Genomic DNA, 27,766 nt, shown 5'->3' on the forward strand with positions numbered 1-27,766 from the left:
TCTTTATTGAGTTAGATTAGATTAGATTAATCTGGTTATAAATGTTAGTTTAGTTATTATTATAGTTTTATTAGTTTGGTTAATAGTTGAGTTTGATCCAGCTGAGGCTAATAGGTGATACTCCTCTCCCCCTGCAGAGGACGCTCTTATTCTGAATTAGCAGGAAACTCCAGCCTCTGGCTGCTGCTAAACACTTCAGAATAAAGCTTTTACTGCAGGCTGGAGATACACTGAGCTCTGTGCTGCTTTCCCTCATTATAGAGCTATGAAATGTCCTTTTCTACATCCTCACTGCTACAGCTTTACACTAGTGATGACCATTACCAAGCTTCTGGATCATTAACACAGCTGAAGCAGTTTAATCAGAAAATGATTCAGTGAAGCTTCTGATACTCGTCTCTACGCTGCTTCTACTGTCCAGTTTCATTTCCTACAAGATTCATTCTGTTTCACTGAAGCTCATTCACACTAATAAACCTTTATTACAACTAAAATAAACCAGTTTCATCTTTAAACCATTAAATAAACATTTCACTGACTCAATTCTCCATTTTATATTAACCACAGACAAAGATAATAAATAATACAAATTACATTCCCTTACATTCACAATTACAATCTGCACAATTTAATTACAGGGTTTTATTCTAAAACTGAATGTGTTGTGCTGTGTTGGGATTAGGATTTATCTTCTTTTTATTGATCATCTCAGAATATGTAATCAGATGGACTGATGGGCATCGATGGGTTCAGATATAAAATAGATCAGTTATAGATTTAGATTTTATTTAAAGGATTGGTGTGAAAACTGTGAGTAAATAAGGTATAAAATATGAAAAATATGACGGATTAAAACATCAGAACATATTCTCCAGTTTCAGTCAGTGGAATAAAGCGGGGATCTGAATCTTCACAGTGGATTCAGTGACGTAACGAAGCTTCAGTTACTGTTATAACGTGACTCTAGTGATTTTAGTGAGGACACTGCTTTAATCTCTGTATCCAGTGAAACATCCAGACTTTACACTGAAAGCTTCATGAAGCATTGTGTAACACCACAGTCTAAGATAAGCCTGTTCTGGATCAGTTTTATCAGAGAATGAAAAGATGGAGAATACATTAGCCGCTTAGCTTAGCATAGGGTCTGTTCTAATGGGTTCAGAAGGAGAATCTCACTCTCTGTACTTTTATATGATCTGTAATTCAGTGTTTTAATAAAGGATTTATTTCAGCAGCAGGTTAAAGGTTTTAAAGTGGGTTTGTGTTTCTGTTCTCCTGCTGTTTTAATACAGAACTCAGCTGTATAGTTTAGCTGCTCTGCTGCAGCTTTTTCTGTAATTCAGCCTCTAAAAAAACCATCAGTTTCTCTGTGCTTTAACTACTGAAATGTGTAATAAGTGTTTATGCTATGTAAGATAATGAGCTTTATGTGAGCTTTATATTTAAAAGTTGTTTATTTTATTATTATGTATGTGAGACTAAAATGGTGCTGATTGTATTACAGTGTGAATTTCGGTACAGTGATTTTGTTCATTTAAAGGAATTAAGAGTAAAATAGTGCAGATTTCAGATGTTAATGTAACGTGCATGGACATCGCTAGCTCTTTTAGTGGAACTCCAGCACCTAAAATGTATCCCAGCACCCCTAAATAAAGTGTGCCATCAAACGCATTAAAACATTGCACTAAGTTGTTCCTGGTTTGTACATGTTTATTATTTATAGCAGTGTTATTGTTATTTACTGATATGTTGTTTGTTTTGTTTTTATGGAAGTGTTTGTTACTTAATTGTCCTTTGTATGGTGAAACCAGAGAAAAAAAATGTCCTGCCTTGGTGGAACAGTTTTATTCTATTCTATTGGGTGTGTGTTTGTGGGATTGACTAGCTGTTGATTTTGCTGTATAATACTGTATATTGTTTATGACTCTGACTATGAAGGTTACAGTGTGGTATGTGCTACATTAGCTGGTGTAATGTATTTATCATTTATGTACTGTAAAAATTACAGTAAGCAAATAAGACTCTGATAATTCACACCCTGGACCAGATAATGGAGAATGCAGCTGTAGGAGGAATGTTTGATAAAATTATATAACAATCTGCTCCCAACAGTTTTATCTTCTTATTCGCTGAAAAGATGTGTGACAGAAACACACCTGTCTCCTGTATATAATAGTCTGTATGCCTGAATTGAATGTAAATGATTTTATTTCTTCTGATATGATTCACTCAGACCTAAAATTACAATTTTATAACGTGCTAAATATCATGTGATGATATTAACCACGTTTACATGCAGCCTGATAATCTGACAATATTCAGATTAATAGCTCAATCAGAATAGAACACATTCATAGAGCAGTGCTATTGAGGCCATTCTGAATGCAGTTTTATCTCATTGAGCGAGGAGGATAATCCTTTAAGTGATCAGTTAAATAGAAGAATAACAGCTATATAAACTCCTGCATCCATTACATTTACAGTCAAAGAGTTACAGTACATTCTCCACATATACAGGACAACAGCAGCATGTAGAACGACACGGTTCTGCCCTTAATCCTCACTGCTCCTGGGTGCTCCCAATATTCCACAATATCACTGAGTGTGTTCTGAGTGTGCTCAGTGCTCAGTGTGTGTGTTCTGAGTGTGCTCAGTGTGTGTGTGTTCTGAGTGTGCTCACTGCTCAGTGTGTGTGTGTGTGTGTTCTGAGTGTGCTCACTGCTCAGTGTGTGTGTGTGTGTGTGTGTGTGTGTTCACTATAGGGCTGGGGCGACACGTCGACATAATCGACGTCATCGATTACGAAAATACATCGATTTCTGACACCCTGGCAGTGTTGCCAACTCCTCAGTAAGAAAAGTGGCTATTGGCTGTCCAAAAAGTCGCTAGAAGTCACTAAATGACGTCTTCGCCGAATTTGCATAATACATGTTTTTTAAGCTGTAAAGCATTAGGGTTGTGGGAGAGAAAAGTGAGTAAAAACACCATAAATGTGTTAGAAATGTTACAAATGAACAACGTCTGTTGCTTTTTAAATAGGAGGTCACATTTTTACAGTAACTTCATTTTTACGTGAATTACATAAATTAGTTTTTTGCCATGTTCTTAAATGTTATTATAAGAGCAGCAGTTATTCGGAACTGTTATTCTACGTTTTTTTTTAGTTTGTTTGTTTTATTTTTATTTTTTACGTTTTCTTATGTTTTCTTCCTATCATAGACAAATTGTTCAATGGTTCAATAGATATTTAGCTTTGTTTTATTTATTTATTTATTTTTAGCTTTGTTTTATTTTATTTTATTTTTTTACGTTTTCTTCTACCTATCATAGACAAATTGTTCAATAGATATTTAGCTTTTTATAAAGAGGCAGACACTGTGGAGGAGGTGAGTGACTGACTGTGACTGTGTGAGTTAAATTAAGGGATTTCTTTTCGTGTCACACTGAAGACACATTAATATTTATACTTCTGATCTGTAAATACAGAGCAGGGTCAATCAGCGGCGGCTGTGGGCACGCGCGATTCATTTGCAGTGTGTTGGTGGAGCGGTGTGTGTGTGCTCTGACAGTCAGACTGCACTGTGAGTGGTGTGGGGCGGGGCTCACGGCAGCGCCCGCTGCAGCGCGGAGGACAGGAACTGAAGAGCGTGTGTTCATCTCAGAGTCGCCAAAAGTCTCTAATAACACCACAAAAAGTCACTAGATTTGTCGCTAGTCGCTTTTTAACAAAAAAAGTCGCTAGAGGGTCTGAAAAGTCGCTAAATATAGCGACATAGTCGCTAAGTTGGCAACACTGCACCCTGGACACTCCAGCTCCCCTTAAGACCAGAACTGTGCCGTCCACCAACTCCTCTCCCTGATTTACCCTGAACTCTGTGTTTTAAGACGTTTTGAGCGTCTTTATAAGAAAACTGGTTCACATGTTCATTCACTTCTCTTCTGAAAACATGCTGAAATATAAAGCTGCAGTAAATGCAGGGCTCTGTTTATTATCCTCTATTAATTAAAGCTTCTGGTCATGATCCTAAACATCCTAAAATAATTACTAGTTACTTCTCCAAAAAAGTAACTGAGTTAGTAACTGAGTTACTCCACTATAAAAGTAACTAGTTACCAGTAAAAGCAACTATTGCTATTTTACCCCAGGACGTTTTTATTCATTTAAATCAAGCAACAGGTGTAGTCAATCGTAAGTTTAAGATTTTTTATCAACCTCACTGTGATATATAGTTCTATAAATTCGTTTTCAACTTTTCCTCCGTGGTTGAAAGGCAGCTGTTCTGTGTGTGTGAGGCTCGTATCACACACAGCTGAACTGTTTTGCCGGAGGGCGGGACCGCGCTCATGCAGCAGCTCTCTCTATTGAAATGAATAGGACGCTGTGCTGGTGGACGGGGAGAGGATGCGTCGCGTTTTTCTTGCGTGCGCGCCGCACTAACACTAAAATTAAATTTCAAGTCGCGGGCCACAAAATATCGTTCTGCGGGCCGCGAGTTAGAGATCCCTGATTTAAAGTGCTCACTTCAGACTACTGTCTTCCTCTGATGATGAGCCTGCGGACCCCTAGAGAAACCCTGGTCTCATCCTCCCCTCCCTTGTGATTCACACACACACTTGCGCCGTTGTCTGTATGCGCAAAGTAAAAAAAAAAAAAGTTAATTCAGCTGCTAAAGTAACGTGCAGTAATGGGGTGTGGGAAATGGTAACGGCGTTATAGTTACAGTCAGAGTAATTAGTTAGATTACTCCTTACTGAAAAAAGTAACGGCGTTAGTAACGCCGTTTATTTCAACAGCGTTACTGCCATCACTGGTCAGGACTGACTTCATCACAGATAATTTCCCAATCTAAATATTATCCTGCCTACTCGATCTGGCCCCACCTCACTCCTGAAGCTCTGTCTTGCTGATATCTCTACACCTGTATCCCGTCTCATGAACCTCTTTTACTACTGCTTATGTCCCCAGTGTTCTGAAATTGGCTGCTGTTACACCCATTCTTAAAAGGCCAGGTCTAGACAGCTCCGTCTGAGTAAATCGTAGACCAATTTCAAACTGACCATTTGTCTCTAAAGCTCTGGAGATGGAAGTTGCTTTAGAAATGCAAGATAATCTGATCAATAATAACCTATTTGAGAAGTTTTAGTCAGGTTTCTGCTGTCATCACAGTACAGACGGCTCTAATCTGTGTCCGTACTGATCAGCTCCTTTATGTCTTTATTCCTCTTGTGATTCTGCTAATGGTTGTGTTTCTGAGTTAATGGTTGGGTTTCTGTGTTTGACCTGATTCTTAGTAGCACATATTAAATCTCTGACAAAGTCTGCGTTTTTCCATCTCCTGGTGCATGTCTTCATTTCTTCTTGGCTAGTATACTCCAGTTCACTGCTTTGTGGTCTACCCTCTAAAACTCTGTGTCCTCTGCTGTATATTAAAAACTCTACAGCCAAAATCTTTGGGCATTTTCACATCTGAAAGTCCAGACCAGAGTTTGCACCAAGGCTCATATCATTGCTACAATGTAAATACAGTATTTGATCCGGTTAGTTTTGGTTTCGCTTAGTAGTTTAGTGAGCGGAGTAAAACTTTACTACATTCTGTCACCATCAGCTACGTAAGTGGAGTCTCTTTACGCTTTATATTAATTTATAGAGAGTTAGTTATTAGGGGAGTTACTTTGCCAGGTGTTGTGACGATTTCTAGCTCTCTGTCAGAATCCCCTTCGCATACATCAACTCCACCCCGCCCCCTTTATTTTTGTTCATACATAAGGGTTAATCTATTGTTACAGCAAATAAATTAATTCCCAGTCTAAGCGTCTGTGTTCATACTGCTGCGTGACACGCTACATGCCACGTGGAGTTGGATTTCGGCACAACGCCTTTTACTTTAAAGAAAGGGACCAAACAAATCAGGTGTGAAGTTCACTCTTAGTTTACACCAAGAAATGCGCTCATATCACTCCCATCAGCTATACTTGCTACATTTCACAAAACACATCTGTTTTAAAGTTCTGCTACTGACTTTTAAGGTCTTGCACTGCTGTGCTCTTATCTTCTTTCTTTTTGCTTTATGCTCCATCACACAGTCTCAGGTCCCCTGACTCTGGTCTGCTGGCTGTTCCTCTGCTCAGGCTTTTCTCTATGGGTGGCAGGTCTTCAGTGTTGCTACCTCCTGTTATCTGCTCATCCTCCTCTCTTTCTCTCTTCACAGCACAGCTTAAAATCTCTCTTCTCTAAATATTTTCATTCTCTATCAGGTCTTTCTTTTTGTTGTTGTTTTTTTACACTTCAAACATTTTAGTATAAAGCTTTCTTTGGGTTGTAAAAGGCACTCTGTATAAGTGTGACATTATTACTATTTTTACTATTGTTTTAATTTTATTTGTTTGCTTTCACCCTGATCAAAACTTTTATTGAGGCAGTGTTTAAACCCATCACACACAGATCAGTGACAGTAGCAGCTGTGTTTTATTATATAGTGTCTAATTTTCAGTCAGTGCTACTGGAGTTTTAAATACTGTGTTTAATCTCTCACTGTCCTCTACTCTACACACTCCTACCTACAGCTGAAACACCTTGTAGATAAAGTAAAGTCAGAGACAGAAGCTCTGAATCTGTTGCTGCACAGATTTACAGTGTTGGTTCATAGTCCTTCATCAGTGGTTACAAGCTGCTGTTTGTGGACTAGTGTCAACTACAGAGTGTCCTATATGATTAGTGGAACTAATAAGATGGACAATTAAAGAGGTGGTCATAATATGGGATATGACCATGTATAGCTGATTTTTAGTAGATATCTAAAAATAGCATTATTTAAACTGATAGTGAACAACATCTAACATGCTCATAGGACCATGGTGTCTACCAGCAATATGTAATGGAAAGCATTCCAACCCACAGTCAACAGCAAAGATGCACCAATTCCAATTTCCAATTCTTACATAAATTATAAGAAACTTTCTTTATAGTAAAATATTGAAACAAAGTGCAGTACTGGATTTGTACAGACTAGCTGATGAAATGAAGTACAGTATTTGTATGGGTCTGCTACCGGTTTGTAGTAGCTGTGTGTGCCGTGACAAGAGGTGGAAATCCTGGAACACACGTTTGAGAAGCATTACATTGTGTGTTGTATTGCTTGCAGTTTAGTGAAGTGTTTTTAAAATATTTAACCTCGACTGCTAATTTCTTCAGACTGGGCATACTCAGCAAGTGTCTTATTAATGTGTTGCTCTGAATATTGAAGTTGTTCCTCCGCAGCTTACTCTGACCCTGTAGATATGCGGACTGCGAGCTTGCTGATGTCTGCACTCGCTGTGAAGAACATTCTTGCTCATAATGTATTTTGTGTGAGTCTGTATGTCTGTGCCGCTGTCGCATTAAGTAACACATGTAAAATGTGTGTACATGTATAGCAAATTTGAATCAGAATTCTGAGACTGATTAGTTGGTCAACAGTCATGGCCGATCAACTGAAAATCATCAGTGACTCCAGTCACTGCTTGATCAAGCTTCGCATCTTGGGTGGATAGTGCAGTGGGTGGTAATGATCATGACTGGCAGTGTCTGGCTGGAACTCGTTACTTTCACACCAGCATTCTTTATACAGACTCTGGTTTGTTCCGTTTTCCTTAGTGTGGTTTGTTTTAGAGGTTGTGTAAACAGTAATTGAACTTGGTTGTGCACCAAACATCTGCATTAAGACCAGCAAGAGGAGGTGGTGTCGTTCCCATTCTAAACCAACTCTGAAGAGGCTTGTTTGGGTGACTGTGATCTGTCCTTAATCCGAATTAACCATCAAATTTACTCCACTTGTTTGAGATACACAGCTGTTAAGGTGCAGTTTAAACTCATTTATTACCCAGATAATTACTGAAGCTATTTTCTAATGCTGTCTCTGCTGCTGCTCCATGTCAAAATGTTAATACAGTGTTAAAACAAGTCTAGCTGATTAATTTTTTTTTCTGTTTCTGATGATGTACTGCAATGTAAAATAAAACATGATATATAAAAGCTGAATTGTTTTTTTTTTATTAAAGCATTTTTTTTTTACAATTAACTTAGTATTTCTAAAGTAAAATAGCAAGTTTAGTAAAGTTCAACATTGTTAATAAAGAGTCCTACAAAGTCCTGTTAATCAGTGGTTCTTTTGTAAAGGCCTGAGTATGTGATGCTTATTTGGACACTGAGGAGACTAATTAAGAATGTTTTTAAGCTTTTGGCTTCATTGTATAGTTTCCATTGTCTACCACTGTGTAGCACAGTTTGAGCTGTTGTTACAATTGTTTGTGTAGGGAATGTAGGTGTGCAGGTCACCATAAAATATAGGGAAGGGACCTATTTTACCCAATCTTTGAATCATCATATAATTAATTTAGTCTCATTAATAAATTAAATACAAATGTTCAAATCATTGATATCACATAATATCTCATTTCTAACTAGAAACAACTGTATGAGATCTTAAGTTTTTAATAAATGTGAATTCTTTTACATATAGTTATCAGTAGCAACCAGGATTAATGATTTCAACACAGTTGGAATACTAAACACGACGATCATATGTTAATAAGTTCAGCTGAATTTTGGAGGAGCTGAGAGAGCAATGGAGATTATTCTTGGCTATAGAGACATGCAAGGGAGCGCACTCCATCTGAGGAAGTATAGTTTTTTTTTTGGAATAATGACACCCTTACATTTGACTATTACTGTGTGGATAACTCAGGGTATGCACATAGCTACAGAAGCTTTAGCTACAGTGAGCTCAGAATCAGCTCAGCATGTACATGTTACAGAGCTCAAGAACAAGGTCTTCAGGTATATTGACACTGTAACTTTAAAGGCTTTTTAGGAGGAAAATCATATGCTCTGTGGTTTCTTTCACTCCAAATACATTAACTTTACTCCAAAAGCTTGGGAGTACAAAAAGGAGGACAATGGAGGACAATGGCTCTATGCTGTGCTGCACACTCAACACTGAGAATTACCGGCTTACGTAATACAACCAAAAAACACTAGCACTCCTTTTCCTTAACTCTTGGTGACTATGCAGTGAAGGTTTTTAACAACAAATAACAAGAATTAATCTTTCTAACATTTTTCTTGATAATTATTTACAGATATTTTTATGGGTTTTTTCTTTTTAGTCAACAATAACATTAACTGACTAGATTTCACGTGTGCAAAGTACGTGGGCAATCATTACATTCTAAAGCTACTGCTGTATTTCAGCTTTATGTATATAAAATACTGTATTTTAGTATTTATCGGTATGTTAGAACAGAGGTGCAAAAGAAATTGATATAATTTGCTGTAAAATCTAAATTTACAGTATAAATATTATCTGGATTCCACAAGAAAAATATGTTTGAAATTCATTAATCTTAAAGACCTTACTAGCCCAGTTGTTTAATGTTCAGTCTGATGTGATGGATATTATAGGAGATATACAGTCTTTGTCATCCTCTTATGATTTGGAAGTAATTTTACCATTCCTTGAAGAGGAAAGGGGTTCTGCCCAGGTTCCTCTGGGAATATAATCTCTTCTGACTGTATCTGCCCGTTACAAGCCTGACTTTGAAGAAAATAGCCATGTGGAGCGTTGAACAGGCATTTGGCTTAGACTCTAAGAGATGACAGGTAGCTAAGTTTCTCTTGGTGAGAACAATGGTGCAGCCTTCTTTGTTTTTATCTGTTCTGTCTACCAGTGATGTCTGACTCAGAGAGAGAGTTTTTTTTTTTAATTCTCTGTTAAATTTTCACCTTAGTGGTGAACAGCAGAGAGAATGATTCCCCGTTGTACAGGGATGCTGTTACCTGCATAACTACACACCTCCCTGTCCCTGTCTTTCCCTGTTTGGTGTTGACTGCACTGTGCATTGCTGGTGGTGCTGTCACCTTCTGGTAAGGATACATTTGTTCTTGGCTTTGTAATTTCTACATTCTGTGGGTAACTGGTTCCTGTCAGCCTCACAACTAGTACTGGGCAAACCCAAATTTTTCTATTTAGCACAAAGTCTAATAATTCTCTCTCTCTCATGCTCTCTTACAGGTTATTTTTTCTAACCATTTATTCATGTGTAATGTTAAACAGCGGCAGTATGTATTGGTAGTACATGTCATTGGTAGTAAATTTGATGTAATGGAGAATGAGCTCACATGTTGGAAAGCTAAACGAGCATGTTCCATCATCAGGCTCTCTAATTCACTAAAAGTGTCTTAAACACAAACAGTACACACACAGACACATACCTGAGTGTGCTGAGTTTGCAGCGTGGATCCTTCAGTTTATTTGAGAGCTCCTTCACTCCAGACTCTCCTGGGTTATTGTAGGTCAGATCCAGTTCTTTCAGGTTTGAACTTAAAGATAAAGCCAGAGATAAACATCCTTTCTCTGTGATCATACAACCAGATAACCTGCAGAGAGGAGAGAAAAACACCAGGATTAGATAGGATAAGTGACACAGATAAGATGAGTGGCAAAGATAATACAGACTGTTGGTATTCTTTAAAATATCAAAATAAGTTATTTTAGTTATAATCGGACAGAGGCTCTGACCTGAGTATCTCCAGTTTACAGTGTGAACTCTTCAGTTCAGAACAGAGTTTCTCCACTCCTGAATCCTGCAGGTCATTATTACTGAGATCCAGCACTTTCAGAGAGGAGGTTTCCAGTTTTAAAACTGATCCCAGACTCTCACAGGACTGTTCCCCAAGATTACACAAAGCTAGTCTGACAAAAACAGATGAAATAAACAGAGTCTTCATTAAAAAATGTATTGAATAAAAAACATAACAATAGCACTTCCATATTTAGTTTAATAGAATTCTGAGTGCACTCATGATTTATAATTACTAAATACATTATGTTAATATTGTCTAAATTATGCAGTTGTGATGGAAGTGTCCATTTCCAAAATCAGATAAGTTACTATATAGGTAACCAACTTGGTAACTTACATCGTACAAACCATCCTTAAGCTACACAGATGTTCCCCAAAACCAAATTTTGACAAGATTAATTGCAACAACTGCATTTAAGCTGTGTAGTTCCTGGTGATAACATCATTGAGGATAGAACATGCAGTAACAAGAGTATTAATACTTTCAGAAAGCTAAATATTTATATTAATGATGCTATATGAACATTTAAACTGTAAAGGGATGAATGTGTAGCTCTTAATGTACTTCTTAAATAATTTATATTTTTAAACACATGGTTGTACTTATTAAATATTATCACTACACACAAAGAAAAATAAGTACAGATTTGTACTTAAAAGAGTATAAAGCTTGTTGCTGGGGCTGTACTTTATACTGAGGTACAAAAAAGTACCTTTCAGTGAAAGTCCTTTTTTGTACCCATGTTTTTTGTGCCATTAAAGATCATAAAAATTATAAACATTATCATCAACTAAATATGGCTCAGAAACTTGATGATCAAAAATTGTCTGGCTTTCAAATAAAAAATGTGCAATTTATATATATATTGTTTATTAGTACAGTGATACAGAATACTGAATGTACCTTCTGGCTGCAGGTTAAATGGTACAAATTTGTACTTATTGCTGTTAGAAACTACTTTGTACTTCAGAGGGAACAAATCTGACCCTGTAAAGACCAATATTGTACCTTTGAGGGTACAATTATGAAGAGTGTACCTTTGAGTACAAAAAAGTACTCATATCGTACCTCTGTTTTTTAGAGTGTATAACCCATTTGTGCCCATATGAGAAACCTATGGAAAACTGCATATATTTCCTATAATATGCTGTGATGAATCACTCTCACAGATATCTGCTACCCTCAAGCCTCAAAAATCAAGGCACTGTGTTTAAATGAGCAAGTTCTGTGAGTACATATTAAACCATTTCTTCTGAATCATATTTAACAAAATGTGTTCCTCAAATTTCAACTTTACATAACCTAGATTACTGATATTACCTGTTCTGTTAAATAAAAGTGTCAGTGGTGTGTATTAGTGGTAAGTGTAACTGTCTGTTGCAAGAACTGGACAGTGAGCATTTTCTGACCTATTTTAGATACGATATCGACCAGTTCATTTCCCTCTTTAGTAAGCTTGGACCCAAAATAGCAAGGCATTTGAGCCATCAGGCCAAGCACCTATCTTTCTATTTGTGTTTGTTACGTAAAGTAGCTTAAAATATTGTTTATTAATGCATTAATTACTTCTGTAGTTTAATGCAAGCATATTAAAGACAAAAAAATGGAAACATAAAATATCAATAAGGCATTCACAATTTAAAATAAGCTGCAGTGTTTATCCTTTACTAGTTTTATTGAAGGTTTTAACTGAATATATATAGCATGTTAGGCCGCATTTCAAAAATACTCTCAATCTCTCAATAATCTTAAAAGAAGACAAATATTTAAAAAATAAAAGATTATTATAATTTTTTTATAAATTTAATAATTTCCCAATTATATTTACTAAAAATTAACTAATTATTTCTAAGGTATCTTGGAGGACTCTTTCCACTTTCTTGTTCTCAGTTACTGTGTTGGGGATTCCACTGTAACTGGAATATTTACAAGGTCCATATTGAATTATATATTGAGTACATGCCAGTGCAACCTACAGAGGACCAGGAGAACCACTGCTGCTGGGTTTCATAGGGAATAGAATTTCCCAAACTGCTTGGGATTAGAGCTTAGATCGGACCCAAAAAATCCGACCCGGCCCAAGCCTGTGCACATTCTGCCCGAGCCCGACCCAACCCGACCCATAAACTGGCTGTTTCAATGAGTAAAATCTGTTCAGAATGACACTCGAACACTGAAGGAGTGTAGACCTATTATTTAAGAAAAATGTTTTAAGAACAGCTTCACACAGCACTGCAAGTCAAAAGTGATTAGATTTAGTTAGTTAATATCATTAATTCTAGTATTAGAAATATATATATTTATTTTTTTAATACAAAAAAATCAGTTACTGTCAAACAACCAACTGTCCACAAAAACTGCAACAGTCCACAAGCGAGCAGCCTTAAGTGAAAAAATATCTGTAATACTGCTGCTAAAAATAACCAATAGAACACACATGAACATGAAACACGTCACATCAGAAAGCTTTATTAGTTTTATTAGTTCATCCTCCCGCCTGGAGTGTTCTGGTGTATGAGCTACTCACAGGTTAAGGGTCTCACAGCTGCTTCTCAGATGGACTTATAGCTGTGAGGAGTTTATTCCTCATACTGTATCTCCTGTTTCACTACAAAACACGTGCTTTTATCTCCCTCACGCTCATATTACAATCCATACAGAATTCTGCAGCTTTCTCAGTGTTTTCTGTTGATATTTCGCACTGTGAGGTGCCACGCGCTGCCGCTGTTGTGCCAAAATCTCACTGCCCAGAGAATCTGACTTCGCTTTGCGAGCAGGATTTCTCCCAACACTGCTCCGCTGGAGTGGAAACAGCACTTATAACTAAATTAACAAACGCAAAAACGAAGGGTATTCTATCTGTAATTTCAGTTTGTTTTAGTTAGTTTTATAAACACACAGTACGGTTACAGTTTTTTTTTATTATCGTTTCTATTAGATTCAGTTAGTCTCAGACTATTTTCTGGAGACCGACCCGACCTGGCCCGAGGAAAGTGGTGGGAAATCTCGGCCAAACTGAAGTCAGGTCGGGCCTCGGGTCGGGTTCGGGCAGAGAATCTAAGCTCTGGGATTTACAGATGGGATGCATCCAGGGAACCTCGTAGTTGTGGATGTTTCATACTGTTTCTGGGTTTTGGGTGTAGAGATACAGGGCGTGTTTCCCTGCAGAATCTGACATGTTACAGAGTCGGCGCATCATGTGCGATGGGAAGTCATGAAAGAAATACAGAAATGCAAGGCAAGTGTTTTTCTATGCTGTGACGGCAGACATTTGGACAGACAACTTCCACAAATCCTTGTTTCTCTTTGCTTCTTTGTGTGGCTTAACCAGACTTAACTACAATGTGCACATTTTAAGCACTGCTCTGTCCAGCGCTTTCTTCTCTGCTGTACTGGAGAAGAGATCTCTCAGCTCCTAGGAAATGAGAAGTCACTGGTCACGTATTTTAAACTTTATGCATTGCTAGGCAGCCTGCACAGGTCTCTTAAATAAACCAAATACAGTGTTTGACATGCTGGATTCTGTGTTGCAGCAGTATGAACACATTGTATTATTTGTTAAGTGCTGACCACGCCTAAATGAAGTAGAGAAGGAAAGAAAAGGGGAGGGAACTCTTGGGCTGGAGTTCTGAACTGCGTGCTGAAGAAGCGTGCAGTTATACTCCCCCCCTTTTATTTAATAGGAAGTGATAGAGTAGAAGAAGGGGGGTTGTTGGGGAGGAGGTGGGTTGCAAACTTTCGTCATGAGAGGTAGTTAGTCAGGGCAGGTATTTATAGGACGGCTGATTGATACAGGGTGGAGAGAACGTAGAGTTTTGTTATTACATAACATCATATACTGCCAACAACCTATATGAAAAACGACTTTTTAAAAGATGCAACTAACGATTTATAAACTGGTAACACACTAAGTTTGTTGTTAGTTTTATCTTGGTCTGTGAGCGCTTTTGAGCATTGTACAGCATCAACACTGGAACTGGTGCTCTAAGCGGTGTCTATTGTTCGCGTTTCCTGTCTAGAAGAACTAATGTCAATGGCCAATAATGCACCCCAACCACTACAAGCTCTACAGGACTGCTCACTTTTCTAAAGTTTTGACTTTAAAAAGGGTTATTAAATTTTATGTCCCTAAGTATTTTCCTGTCTATTCACACAATTAGAGTTGCATAATGTAAAATAAATACTTTATTTTAAAAGTAAAACATATCACCTAGAATGAAATAGTGAACAATGGTGTCTTTTTATTTTTCTGAGAGTGGTTGTTTGTCAGTGGTAAAACAACTCAAGGCACAGAAGGGGGTAATTTTACACATGAAATTTTACACATCAAGGGAAAATAACTCTCTCCCACAAAAACATGGCTGTATCGCATTATTTTGGAAAATAACAATTATGATAGTTAAGCCTGCATTAAGGCAAAAAAGTATTTTTCACATATTATTTATTATAGTTATTATTAGATGATTTATTATAGCTTAAGAGACCCAAATGCTTTTCATCATATTTTCTGTTTAGACTTTCTGAAGTTTGTGGAGTCCAGTGTTGCTTCCAGTTCTTCCTTGTAAAAAGAGCTCTATTTTTAAACAAACCTGAATATGTAGACACACAACACAAATTAAGGAACGTGAATTAAATTAAGCCAAAGAGTCGAATAGAACGCCAAATGATATGTCTGATTTAGTGAAAGTAAACTCTGAACAATGCCTGGATCTGATTCTTAAACTCCCTTAATTATCATCACTCTCATGACCCCCACATTAAGGCCCCTATCAGAAACATTTTATTTCTTCTGTAAAATTACAATTTAAAACCATTTAAAGTTTTGTTGTGGCAACATTGCAATGCAGACATTGCAGCATGTTTCTATATAAATATAAAACTCAGTAAGAGATCGTTCTAACCTGAGAGTTTCCAGTTTACAGTGTGAACTCTTGAGTCCATCAGAGAGTTTCTCTATGGAATCCTGCAGGTCATTGTTACTGAGGTCCAGTTCTTTCAGGGAGGTGTTTTCCAGGTTTAAAACTGATCCCAAAGTTTCACAGCAAAGTCCTTGAAGATTACAATAAGCAATTCTGCAAAATAAAGGCATTTAAAATGTGAGGGATTTTTTAAATGCAAGAGTTTTAATGAAAGAGTTAGAGAAACACTGACCTGAGTATCTCCAGTCTACAGTGAGGACTCTTCAGTCCAGCACAGAGTTTCTCCAGTCCTGAATCCTCCAGTTCATTTCTACTGAGGTCCAGCTCTTTCAGAGAATTGTTTTCTGATTGTAAAATTGACTGCAGGGTCTCCCAGGATTTTTCACTGAGTTCACACATAGCAAGACTGTAAAAAGATAAGTAAATGCAACACACTGATAACCAGAAGAACATGTTTTAATAAATAAAATAATAATTAATAAACAGGTAGTTTTGAAGGCACTGAATACCAAGTTTATCATTTTAAAAAGAAATAACAGAATTCTGACCTGAGTCGCTCTAGTTTACAGTGTGAATTGTTCAGTTTAGCAGAGAGCAACTCCACTCCTGAGTCCGTCAGGTCATTGTCACTGAGGTCCAGCTCTTTCAGAGAGTTTTCTGATTGTAAAACTGACTGAAGAGTATTACAGGACTGTTTACTGAGTGTACACATAGCAAGTCTGTAAAAGAATAAAAACATGTTTTACACAACAATCAGTGAAATATGTTTTAATTTAATAAAAATACCCTAAATGTTCACAGGTAGGGAATTAGAAAAGACACTGAATAATAGGTTTTGAGAATTCTGACCTGAGTATCTCCAGTTTACAATGTGAACTCTTCAGTCCAGCAGAGATTTTCTCCATTCCTGAATCCTCCAGGTTGTTGTCACTGAGGTCCAGCTCTTTCAGTGAGGAGTTTTCTGATTGTAAAACTGACTGCAGATTCTCACATGAGTGTTCACTGAGTTTACACACAGATAACCTACAGAATGCAAAGAAAGTACAGTAACACACACACACACACACACACACACAAACACACACACACACCCCTCCTTAAACAACTATCAAAGATGTTACTGAAACATTACAAATGACCTACATATTTCCCAATTTACTGCTTTAATTAATGGAATCATGATCAGTATAATTTAATGAATTAGAAGAATTAAAAGTACAAAGTGAAACACGCTGCTACAAAGCAAAGTCAGAAAAATATATAATGTAAAGTAAGTAACTGCATAAATATTCTTTTCTCTTCATTGTGTATTTGAAGAGGAAATACTGATGAAATCTTTCAGGCACAAAAAAAATTTCAATGGAGGACAGTACGGCTGAGAGATTTACAATGGAGGACAGTAGGGCTGAGAGATTTACAATGGAGGACAGTACGGCTGAGAGATTTACAATGGAGGACAGTAGGGCTGAGAGATGAACAATGGAGGACAGTACGGCTGAGAGATTTACAATGGAGGACAGTAGGGCTGAGAGATGAACAATGGAGGACAGTAGGGCTGAGAGATGAACAATGGAGGACAGTAGGGCTGAGAGATGAACAATGGAGGACAGTAGGGCTGAGAGATGAACAATGGAGGACAGTAGGGCAGAGAGATGAGCAGTGGAGGACATAAGTGATGATAGAAGAGAGGTGGAGGACAGTAGGGCAGAGAGATGAGCAGTGTAGGACAGTAGGGCTGATAGATGAGCAGTGGAGGACAGTAGGGCTGATAGATGAGCAGTGGAGGACAGTAGGGCTGATAGATGAGCAGTGGAGGACAGTAGGGCAGAGAGATGAGCAGTGGAGGACAGTAGGGCTGATAGATGAGCAGTGGAGGACAGTAGGGCAGATAGATGAGCAGTGGAGGACAGTAGGGCAGAGAGATGAGCAGTGGAGGACAGTAAGGCAGAGAGATGAGCAGTGGAGGACAGTAAGGCAGAGAGATGAGCAGTGGAGGACAGTAAGGCAGAGAGATGAGCAGTGGAGGACAGTAGGGCAGAGAGATGAGCAGTGGAGGACAGTAGGGCTGATAGATGAGCAGTGGAGGACAGTAGGGCAGAGAGATGAGCAGGGGAGGATTCTTACTCTATTTTTAAATGATCTTCAGATTTTTTTTAGATGTTTTTAAACAAGCATTATTTAGCCCAGTTAAAACAGACTACATTTGTATCTTTGTTGTGATTTGTTACAGAGTGAGAACAGTAATCGCACTGGGGTGTGGACCAAAACAAGCACACCAAGACCTGCGAGAGGAGGTGTTCTTGGTCCACTCCCAAACAAACTCTGGAGCAATTCTGTTTGTGGCCAGAATATGTTCCGACCTTTCAATCTCTACAATGCACATCACTACATTTTTTAATGTGCGATGCACCGACCCCACGATGTATCATTACACCCCTAGTTTGAACAAAGACCAAATGTCTGTTTATGCAGTTTATACTTACATATTCTACATTTGTTGTGAATGCTTTTAAACTCTATATTTGAACGAAGTGTGTGTGTTTGTGTGTGTGTCTGTGTGTGTGTGTGATTATCGATAATCGCTTTAATTTTCACCCCTACTAAATTCCAGTCTAGCTTTTATCTGGCAACCACCACACTGCCAGACTGCAGGTCATCAAGCTTTGATCCACAGCCATATTAAGCAACAATATGATATTTTTTCATCCCACATGCCTTCCATTCTCTTCCAGCAATAACACCTAACAACCACTCTGTAAACACCCGGTACACCATGGCAACCTCCTATCAACCAATCCCTTTCCATAGCAACTACCAAGCAACACAGTAGAAACCACCCAGAATACCATTGCAGCCAACTCACTGGGGGTTCTGTATTCTGTATTTTCTATGTTTAATCTTTTGCCTGACTCTTTGTCCTGTGATCACGTTTCTGTAAAGCTGCTTTGTGCCAACACCAGTTGTAAAAAGCGCTATACAAATTAATTTGATTTGATTTGAACTAGCAACACCATAGCAACCACATAGCAATGACCTAGCAATACAATAGCAACCATCTAGAAACCATTTAGCAACACCACAATAACCACATTGAATGTCACAGTAAACACCTAGCAACACCTTAGCACAGGGGTGTCAAACTCATTTTGGCCTTACTTATAAATGTACGAAAATGTAACCAGATGTAATATAAAATGAATGTAATTACTCCTTAATGTTAAATAACTCTCAATATATTATTTATTCAATCAAATATTACAGTTGCATGGAAAAAATGTTTGCTTGTTGCTCTATTAACATAAATCCTTTTAATTTGTCATGTTATGAAATCCAAAAACTCCATCAATCAAGAACCAAACTATTCAAGTGAATAGAAATGACATCAAATACATACATCAAAATGACATTTCAAATACACAATTAACTTTGATCAAAACGTTTGATACTGAAAAGAGGCTTAATAAATATAAAATCAAAAATTGTGAGCTGTTAAGAACATGTGACAGATTTAGCATTTCCTCAGATTTAGCAGTTCCTCATCCAACCACTAGTCGGAGCTGCAGCAGCAGCACAAGCCCGCGGTCTTTACTTAGTCAGAGCTACAGCCCAGCCACGGGCTACAGGGCTCAGCTGAGCCAGTCTGGAGCGTTTTTAAAATTTTTAAAGTTCTTCTGTGTATGAAATAAAGATTTTTAACCCCACTAACCGGATAATACAGCTCTCTACAGTTCATCTTTCAGCCCAAGCAGCTAACAGCAGCAGTTTAGAGCAGCGTCACGGAGTCACTGCTGGGATTACATTATAAACAGGTCAGTTAGCGCGCTGCTAACCTCATGATGTTTATAACTACGGAGTTTAGTGGACAGACCACGGCTGCAAGGTTAGACTGTTGAAGGCTACTGAAGACTATTAAAGGCTATTGGAAGTTATTGAAAGGGTTATTGGGGGCAGAAATCAGTAAAGGCTGGTTAGATAAGTGATTCACGTCCTCGTCCTTTGCTGTGGTGAAACTGTGACTAGCACTGTCACAGTGATGTTTATTAACGTCATTAAAATTTTGTCAGGTACTGTCTTATAAATATTTACACAGAACTTATATCTCTTCTAAAAAGCGTTTATTTTGGTCAGTAACACTCTTTGTAACACAAAAGGCATACCGGTCTTTCACCTTGAAGCACAGCCGTCCGTCTGCATCAACTTCTCTTTTTCTGGACATTATGGGATAAACATTTGTATGTCTCAATTCCACCCGCGAAGTTACGCCTTCCCACCGGCAGGGTTTCCACATCAATGACTACACTGCCGTGTAGTGGCAGTAAGCCGTAACTTCGCAGGTAATACAATGGACAAGCATTGTGGGAAATGTAGTTTTTGGTCAAAGCACGCTTCTGACATATTTATTATAGACACTAAGATCTTACAAGCTCTCGCGGGCCACATAAAAGGACGTGGCGGGCCCCCCCGCCACGTCGGGGGGCCCCCCCGACGAACGTTTCCCTCCCCCCTGCTGATGATTTTAAAACGTTTCTCCCCCTACCCCCCCCCCCCCCCGCTGACGATTTCAAAACGTTTCCCTCCCCCCTGCTGATGATTTTAAAACGTATTCCCTACCCCCCCTCACGCTGGTGTTTTTAAAACGTATCTCCCCGACCTCTCCACCCCCCCCCCCCCCCCCACACCCCCTCCGGTGATGATTTTAAAACGTATCTCTCCCCCCAGGGTCGCAGATACTATATTTGCATACACCCCAAAAAGTATGTAGTTGTACCCCTGCCTAGAAACATTTAAGCAACAACATAGTAACCACCTTGGATACACTATCAACCACATAACACAGTAGCTAGTAGTTAGCAACCAATTAGTGACACCATAGCAACCACCCTGGATAAAAAGTAAACAGCTATTACTTAGCGACACCATAGCAACCAACTATACCATAGCTGATATGTTGTTTTGACTGCTGCATATTCTGTTCTACACTTTAAATGATAATCAGATCTGAAGTCTGTTCAGGGCTGCAGACTAATGCTGTCCTGTGGTTCTGCTGCTGACAAAATAACACACAAGACAAGATTAATGCTGGTAAATTAATAAGGTAAAAAAGCAGATTATGAGGAGCCGTTTATGAATAAAAACACACCCTTCAACAAAAAAAAAAGAGTTATTCAGATCAAGTCAGGGGCCATCTAGCACCAGTTATTGTGGATGGTGGGTTGCCAAGTCAACAATGAATCTTAAAAATCTCAAGCTCTCTTTAATTCCAAAAGAGGTCCAACTGTGAGTGTGGCTGTGTGAGTACTGGTGACAGGATGGCAGGATGACCAAATGCAATTCCGCTTTTTTTGTCCTACATAGTGAGAGCAGCTGTGAGAGAGTGAAATGTTTAACTTAACAAAGTGCATTCACTGGCAGCTGTAGCCAGCTAGTGTAAGCAGTGTAGTCATTATAAAAATTAGTCAATGAAGATCAACTGTCACACCATGCACATGTTACACAGACTTAAACTGAGCTGGTTTTGGAACTTATTTCTTTTGTTAGACCAAGTTATTTGTAAGCTGTATTTTGTGTTTAGTTAGTTTCTGAAATTAAATTAAATTAAAATTATAATTAAATTAATTAATATTGAAAAATTCCAATATGGCCAGACTGTGAGCGACAGGATGACTGCAGCAAACTGAATAATCACAAAAGAGCTGATCAGAAGAGCATTTCTGAATCCACTGCATGTATAACATCAGTACATCACTTGGCCTATCACTCCTTCCAGCCAACAACATGATTCTGAGTCAGCTGGCACATCTCAGTTTGGTGTAAAACATTAAGAAAAACTCAATTACTGACAGATATTTAAAGACTCTAAAGGTGGACATGAAACATTTCAGTTTGTACAAGTTTTCTGAGGGATTAAATTTAATGGAATTTATTTGTGGGGGATATTTTTATATAAAATGTTTACACACTAAATTATAATATATTTATGTTTGTTACGTTTGCAATAGTGCGCCGCCATTTTGCCTGTGCAGCACTGGTGACGTCACAAGGATGGTTGGTTAAAGAGCCCAGGTACATAGCTAGCGGTCACGGTTAAGAAAAAGAGCTTGTTGTTTGTGGAGATTATGGATGAAGATGAAGCTGAACTAGGCTAACGTGAAGCATTTGCTCAGAGATCTTTCCTGTATAAACCTGAGCAAAAATTTTTAGATGCTTTTCTGAGAGCGAGAAGTTTTGGAGGTGTCTCTGCTCTTTCTACGGGAGGTCCATGCAGAAACCCTGCAGCCCGTCAACAGCAGGTACTGCCATCCAGTTAACTAGCTTAGCTTCTTTATATACATTTAGCTATTTAGCATGTAAAGTCCAGAGTTTATTAAGACTGAATGAAACGAACATGATTTAAGTGGATATTGAAACACAGGCGCTGTTTGGTTGATAAACCGTTCTGTGTGGAAGTTAGAAGGCTTGCTGGGTAGCTAGCTTCATCTAGTAAGCATTAGCTAGTTAGCTAGTGTTGGCTAGCTATGGTAAGATCGCTGGATACGTAGCAAACACTAGCTATGTTATCTTTTAACTGTCAGCTTATCTAGATTTTCGGTCCCTCTCACTGATCTGCTGGAAGGGCGCGTCGTTTAAATATATTATAGTGCATTAAATAATATATTATTTAACAAGTTCCTTTGTAGAAGATAAGTGCCATCCTTTAAACATAACTTTATCTATTTTTGAAAATAACCTCCACATTTAGTCCACCCTTTAAAACAATTATCTAAGGACTTCTGGAATGCAGAAGAATCTTTGTGTATTTTCTATGGTCGTGGCTTTTTAAATCTTGTAGACTAAAAAAAATAATAATTATACCAATAATTGTTTTAAGAAAAACATGAAACCAAAATATCAAAACTACATCATGGGTTTCTTCAGTCCAGCATAAATGTTTACAGTGCTGCCACTGAACTATAATATTTAATCTGTAATTCTGACCTGAGTATCTCCAGTTTACAGTTTGAACTCTTTAATGCAGCAGAGAGTTTCTCCATCCTTGATCCCTGCAGGTCGTTGTTACTGAGGTCCAGCTCTTTCAGGGTGGAGTTTTCTGACTGTAGAGCTGTACTTAAGGTTTCAATAGCCTGTTCAGTGAGATTACAGCCAGCTAATCTGCAGAAGAACAAGAACAGATCAGTATAAAGTCAGCATGGCTCATTTAAGAAAGATTTTTATTTAGGCTTAGCACACATACAGTGCTGAGAAGCACTGGGTGGCTGAAACCAATTACAACACATACTGGGAAATCATATAGAATTAAAAAGGCTACCAACTCTCACAGTAGGTTGGAACAATAAATATACAATTACCCAAACTTGGCATAACATCAACTATATGGCATAAACAATAAGTAGCCAACACTCAAAGTCAAAGTCAAGTCAAAGTGGTTTTTATTGTCATTTCAGCTATATACAGAGTACACAGTGAAACGAAACAACGTTCCTCCAGGGACCATGGTGCACATAAACACAGTGTAGACAGAACAATAGTGCAACAGTACAAAAGTGCAGACAGACAATACAACACAATACAAACAAAGAATAATAAATAACAAGACAGTGTGCAAAAAGTGTGCAAAAAAGACCAGTGAGGTAGTAATTACCTCTATTACACAGTGTGCAATAGAGTCCAGTGAGGTAGTAGGGTTTTTAGTGCTTTCCATTTTCTGGGGTAAGTATTATAGTGCATTAAATAATATATTATTTAACAAGTTCCTTTGCAGAAGATAAGTGCCATCCTTTAAACATAACTTTATCTATTTTTGAAAATAACCTCCACATTTAGTCCGCCCTTTAAAACAATTATCTAAGGACTTCTGGAATGCAGAAGAATCTTTGTGTATTTTCTATGGTCGTGGCTTTTTAAATCTTGTAGACTAAAAAAAATAATAATTATACCAATAATTGTTTTAAGAAAAACATGAAACCAAAATATCAGAACTGCACCATGGGTTTCTTCAGTCCAGCATAAATGTTTACAGTGCTGCCACTGAACTATAATATTATGATAATCTGTAATTCTGACCTGAGTATCTCCAGTTTACAGTTTGAACTCTTTAATGCAGCAGAGAGTTTCTCCATCCTTGATCCCTGCAGGTCGTTGTTACTGAGATCCAGCTCTTTCAGGGTGGAGTTTTCTGACTGTAGAGCTGTACTTAAGGTTTCAATAGACTGCTCAGTGAGATTACAGCCAGCTAACCTGCAGCAGAAGAAGAACAGATCAGTATAAAGTCAGCATGGCTCATTTAAGAAAGATTTTTATTTAGGCTTAGCACACATACAGTGCTGAGAAGCAGTTTTAGTTTGGAAAGTGGGCCAGCAGTGCTTGATGGGAGGGAGAGACTCTGTGCCCCTCAGCACCTCCTCTCTTAATCCTCCACACTCACACAAACAAGCTGCAGATAATATTTTAATATTATATCATTATATCTAATTATATTATATCTAATATTTTATTCTGTAACAACAGTCACTGCAATACAGTAATAATATTTTAGTGTTATAATCTGTATAATAAACACTCACTGAGCCTTCCTGCAGTTTGATACAGCTGGAATGAGTCTCCTTTGTCCTTCCTCTGATGTGCTGAATTTTCTCAGGTCCAGCTCTTTGCGGGGATTCTCGGTGTGGAGACGCATGTAGGTTATAACTGAGCACTGTGTAGGAGAGAGCTGCTTTTCAGTGTATTTATCTGGAATCAGAGACAGACAGCAGAACACTGATCAGACACTGCTCTTACTTAGTGGCTGGTCTTCAGTCAAAAAAATATTTATGTTAAAAGATCTTTTATCCAATACAAAAAATGGGTGGGGTTGTTTTCTTTTAAGGGAAGCGGATGTAGTAAATATAAAAATCACACCTGAGACCAGAGAAAAAGGAAGAAGTTGACTTATTATTTGTATTGGAGAACAAAGAAAGGAGGAAAGAACTGTCCTGAGAACCAAAATTGTGGAAAATATGAGCAATCTCCAGAGATCGTGATGTTCCTTTGTCCACAGTTTGCAACATAATCAAGAAATTTACAACCCATGGCATCTGTCGACATTTGAAAGAAATGAAACACTATGGCAGGAGACCCAGGAGAAAACCACTGCTAACACAGAGACATTCAAATCTCGACCCAGGACTGAAAATCCTGAGCCTAAACTTTGTTCTATACCTGGGACGTGGGCAGGAGAGCTTTTTTTATATAGTTTTATTTCTAATTTTACCCATTTTCTCACCAATTTACACGGCTAATTACCCAACCCACTTGTTAGGACTCCCCCCCATAACTAGTAATGCCCCCAAACACCAGGAGGGTGAAGACTAACACATGCTTCCTCCGATACATGTGAATCCAGCCACCGCTTCTTTTCGATCCAGCACGCTCTGAGAAAAGCGCAGCGGTTCCGATACATCAGCTCACAGACGCCCTGTGCTGTGGACATCACCCTAGGAGTGATGTGGGAAGAGAGCGCCATCTACCCACCCAGAGGGAGCAGGGCCAATTGTGCTCCCTCTGAGCGCCGGCAGCTTGATGGCAAAGCTGCATGAGCGGAGGTTTGAACCTGCAACCTCCTGCTCATAGTGGCAGCGCTTTAGACCGCTGGACCGCTGGACCACATAGGAGAGATAGTGCCATGCATGCGACACATAAATTGTTGGCCCCTGGGTTCAGATATATAAACAGCTTGTGTATAGTCCTGATGATCATATTGTCAAGCGGGTCCAGGGGTATGCTCCCCTGGGAGAATTTTTTATTTATCATGTTAAATTTAAATATTTAACTCCGGCTGCAAAGCAGATAATTTCATAATATTTTAATGAGGAAATCAACAAAACCAGAGTGAAACTAAACCAGACTCACCCACCGTTCAGCCCAGCATTCACCCCGGATCAGTTTAAAATTAAATAAAAACGAAAGCAGTGATTTAAATTATATTATTCTGTCGATCAGAGATGATCCTAAAGAAACATTCTGCTGTGTAAAAACCTGTTCGCCGTCTGAACGTAAACTTTAGCGTGGCATGGTATTCCCAGACTTTAAGGTTGGTTATTGCTTGATGCATAAAGAAATTACCTTAAAACAGACACAGCCCAACGCAAAAGCTCCACACATTGGTCCCCACAAAGTGTACTTCTGAATTTGTCTACACACGGGTGTGTACACAGAGGCCAGGAAACACATTTTACTGGTAACTAGTAACTAGTAACTAGTTACTTTTATAGTGGAGTAACTCAGTTAGTAACTTTTTCAAAGTAATGTGCCCAACACTGTAAACAACATATGTTTGTTGCAGGGATTGTGTTTCCCCACAGTTCTTGATGCGTAAAGTATAAAGCAGCTTTTAGTCCGTGCTGGAGGAACATCCAGACATGCTAGCGCTTCTGCTGTTAGCTGTACTGAAGCTCAGTAAAGATGCGCCTCTTAGATCCAGAGATCTGTCAGATTCTGGACGAGCCTGATACATTTTTCACATGTTGGTATGCCAGAGATCGAGCACAGCGCCGGAACGCTATCAGCTCTGCAGACTGCATTTTGCTAAAATTCTGAAAAGCTCTGAAGTGGCCAGTGGACAGATCTTAAAACTGCTGTTAGGAGAAGAAACCCTACAAATATTGGAGTTTTTAGTAAAATAATATGAAATATGTTTTTTCCTCTCTCTTTTGATGTGTTGTTAAAGCAAATAAACATGTGTAGAACAAAACATGTAATTGCAATAATTTTCTGGTAGTGTGTGTGTAGTGAAACATATTGCTAGCGGTAAACCTTTGCAGTATTCATTGCTATAAAAGTGAAAGTAAAAAAAGTAAAAAGAGTAATATCCTCATTAACTATGTCCCAGTAACAGCCGAAGTACAAAGAAGTCACAACATCAATGCAAAAAATATGAAAAAAAAGAAGGAAAGATTCTTATTAAACCTCAGAATCATATTCATAATGACTTTTCCTTCACATTCAGCCAGTTACTGTATCACAACATGTATTTTTACTGGTAGAAGCTTTATATTCAGCCAGGTACTGAGAGAGCTTCTAAATCAAACTATAATTACTAATGCCAACACAAACAATGAATACAGTTACTTTTGTCAAGCACTTTAACTAATAGGCTTTTTAGTAGCATTACTGTAATGCTTTATATCGGAACAGATTATATTTGAAGTAGATAATATAAATTTTACCCTAGCTGTTCAACACAAATACAAACCATAAACACAGATAAAATCGATGAAGTTTGATGAACTTTAGATAACTTTAGATGTCAGTGTGATTCTGGACTTTTTAAAAGGGAGCACCCACTACCTTTCATCATAAAAACCCATGATATGCCCATCTGTCACATTACATATTATTACTACGCTATTTTCACCATTAAGTGTATTTTCTTCTCATGTGGTTATGCTAAAAAAAGCTGCGATACACAACCCAAACATGAATATAATCCTTAAAGTAAGTGAAAATGATTAAAATAAAATTACCTTTTAAGATGTATGCTATAAAGGCAGTTAAAATAACAGCAAAAATAAAAATGCAGATAATGGCAATCTTCCAACCATGAAATCCTTTTCCTGAAAAACAAACCAGATACAAATTACTATTTATGTACAGAAAGATCTTTAATCATTTGAACAGTGATGCGATTCTGAAGTTTTGTCTTTGTTCTCAGTGGATTTTAAATAAAACATGATGTGAATGAAGTGTAGATGTCAGATAGTTTGACAACAGAACTGCAATTACAATTTAGTAATTGTTCACATTCTTCACTTTATTGTATTATCATTATTGAATATATACTATACATTAGGGAGAATCAGTAAAGTTAATGCCGTTTCCTTCTTTGAGATGCTTTGCTCAGCCTTTATTCCAGCCCCCTTAGGTTGATGCTTGTTTGAGCTGTTTTCTGCTTCAGTTTTGCCTTAAAAAGCTTGTGGTACTTTAACTGTATGTTCCAGAAATGTCTCATCTATACCGTAAATTCCCATTGTACCATTTTGACTGAATCTGTGCAGATATTATGTCTACATATTGCAGAATGTTTCCTGCTATTTGTATCTGTAGTCTCCCATGGTTACCCATATGGTTTGCATATTGAAGTAAAACACATTTTATTCACAGTGGAAGATAGAACACATGCAGATGAAAGAGAAATTGTACAATTTTTTTAAAAATCTCATTTAGATTTAGATTTTTAAATATAAAAAAGAGC

The 27,766-nt window shown here is 38.0% G+C and overlaps 1 protein-coding gene across 1 annotated transcript in view; it reads right to left on the reverse strand.

Moving 5' to 3' along the window:
* LOC103029144 (ribonuclease inhibitor) overlaps positions 1-27,766 on the reverse strand; it is a 254,739-nt gene that overhangs the window by 106,409 nt on the left and 120,564 nt on the right. The window contains exons 6-12 of the mRNA XM_049473055.1: positions 22,516-22,689; positions 16,390-16,563; positions 16,089-16,259; positions 15,773-15,946; positions 15,523-15,693; positions 10,557-10,730; positions 10,250-10,414 (exon numbers count right to left, since the gene is read on the reverse strand). Of these exons, the coding sequence (XP_049329012.1) occupies positions 10,250-10,414; positions 10,557-10,730; positions 15,523-15,693; positions 15,773-15,946; positions 16,089-16,259; positions 16,390-16,563; positions 22,516-22,689 (1,203 nt within the window). The remainder of the gene's footprint in view (positions 1-10,249; positions 10,415-10,556; positions 10,731-15,522; positions 15,694-15,772; positions 15,947-16,088; positions 16,260-16,389; positions 16,564-22,515; positions 22,690-27,766) is intronic.

This window comes from Astyanax mexicanus, unplaced genomic scaffold, assembly GCF_023375975.1.
Source record: "Astyanax mexicanus isolate ESR-SI-001 unplaced genomic scaffold, AstMex3_surface scaffold_33, whole genome shotgun sequence".
Taxonomy (NCBI): Eukaryota; Metazoa; Chordata; class Actinopteri; order Characiformes; family Acestrorhamphidae; genus Astyanax; species Astyanax mexicanus.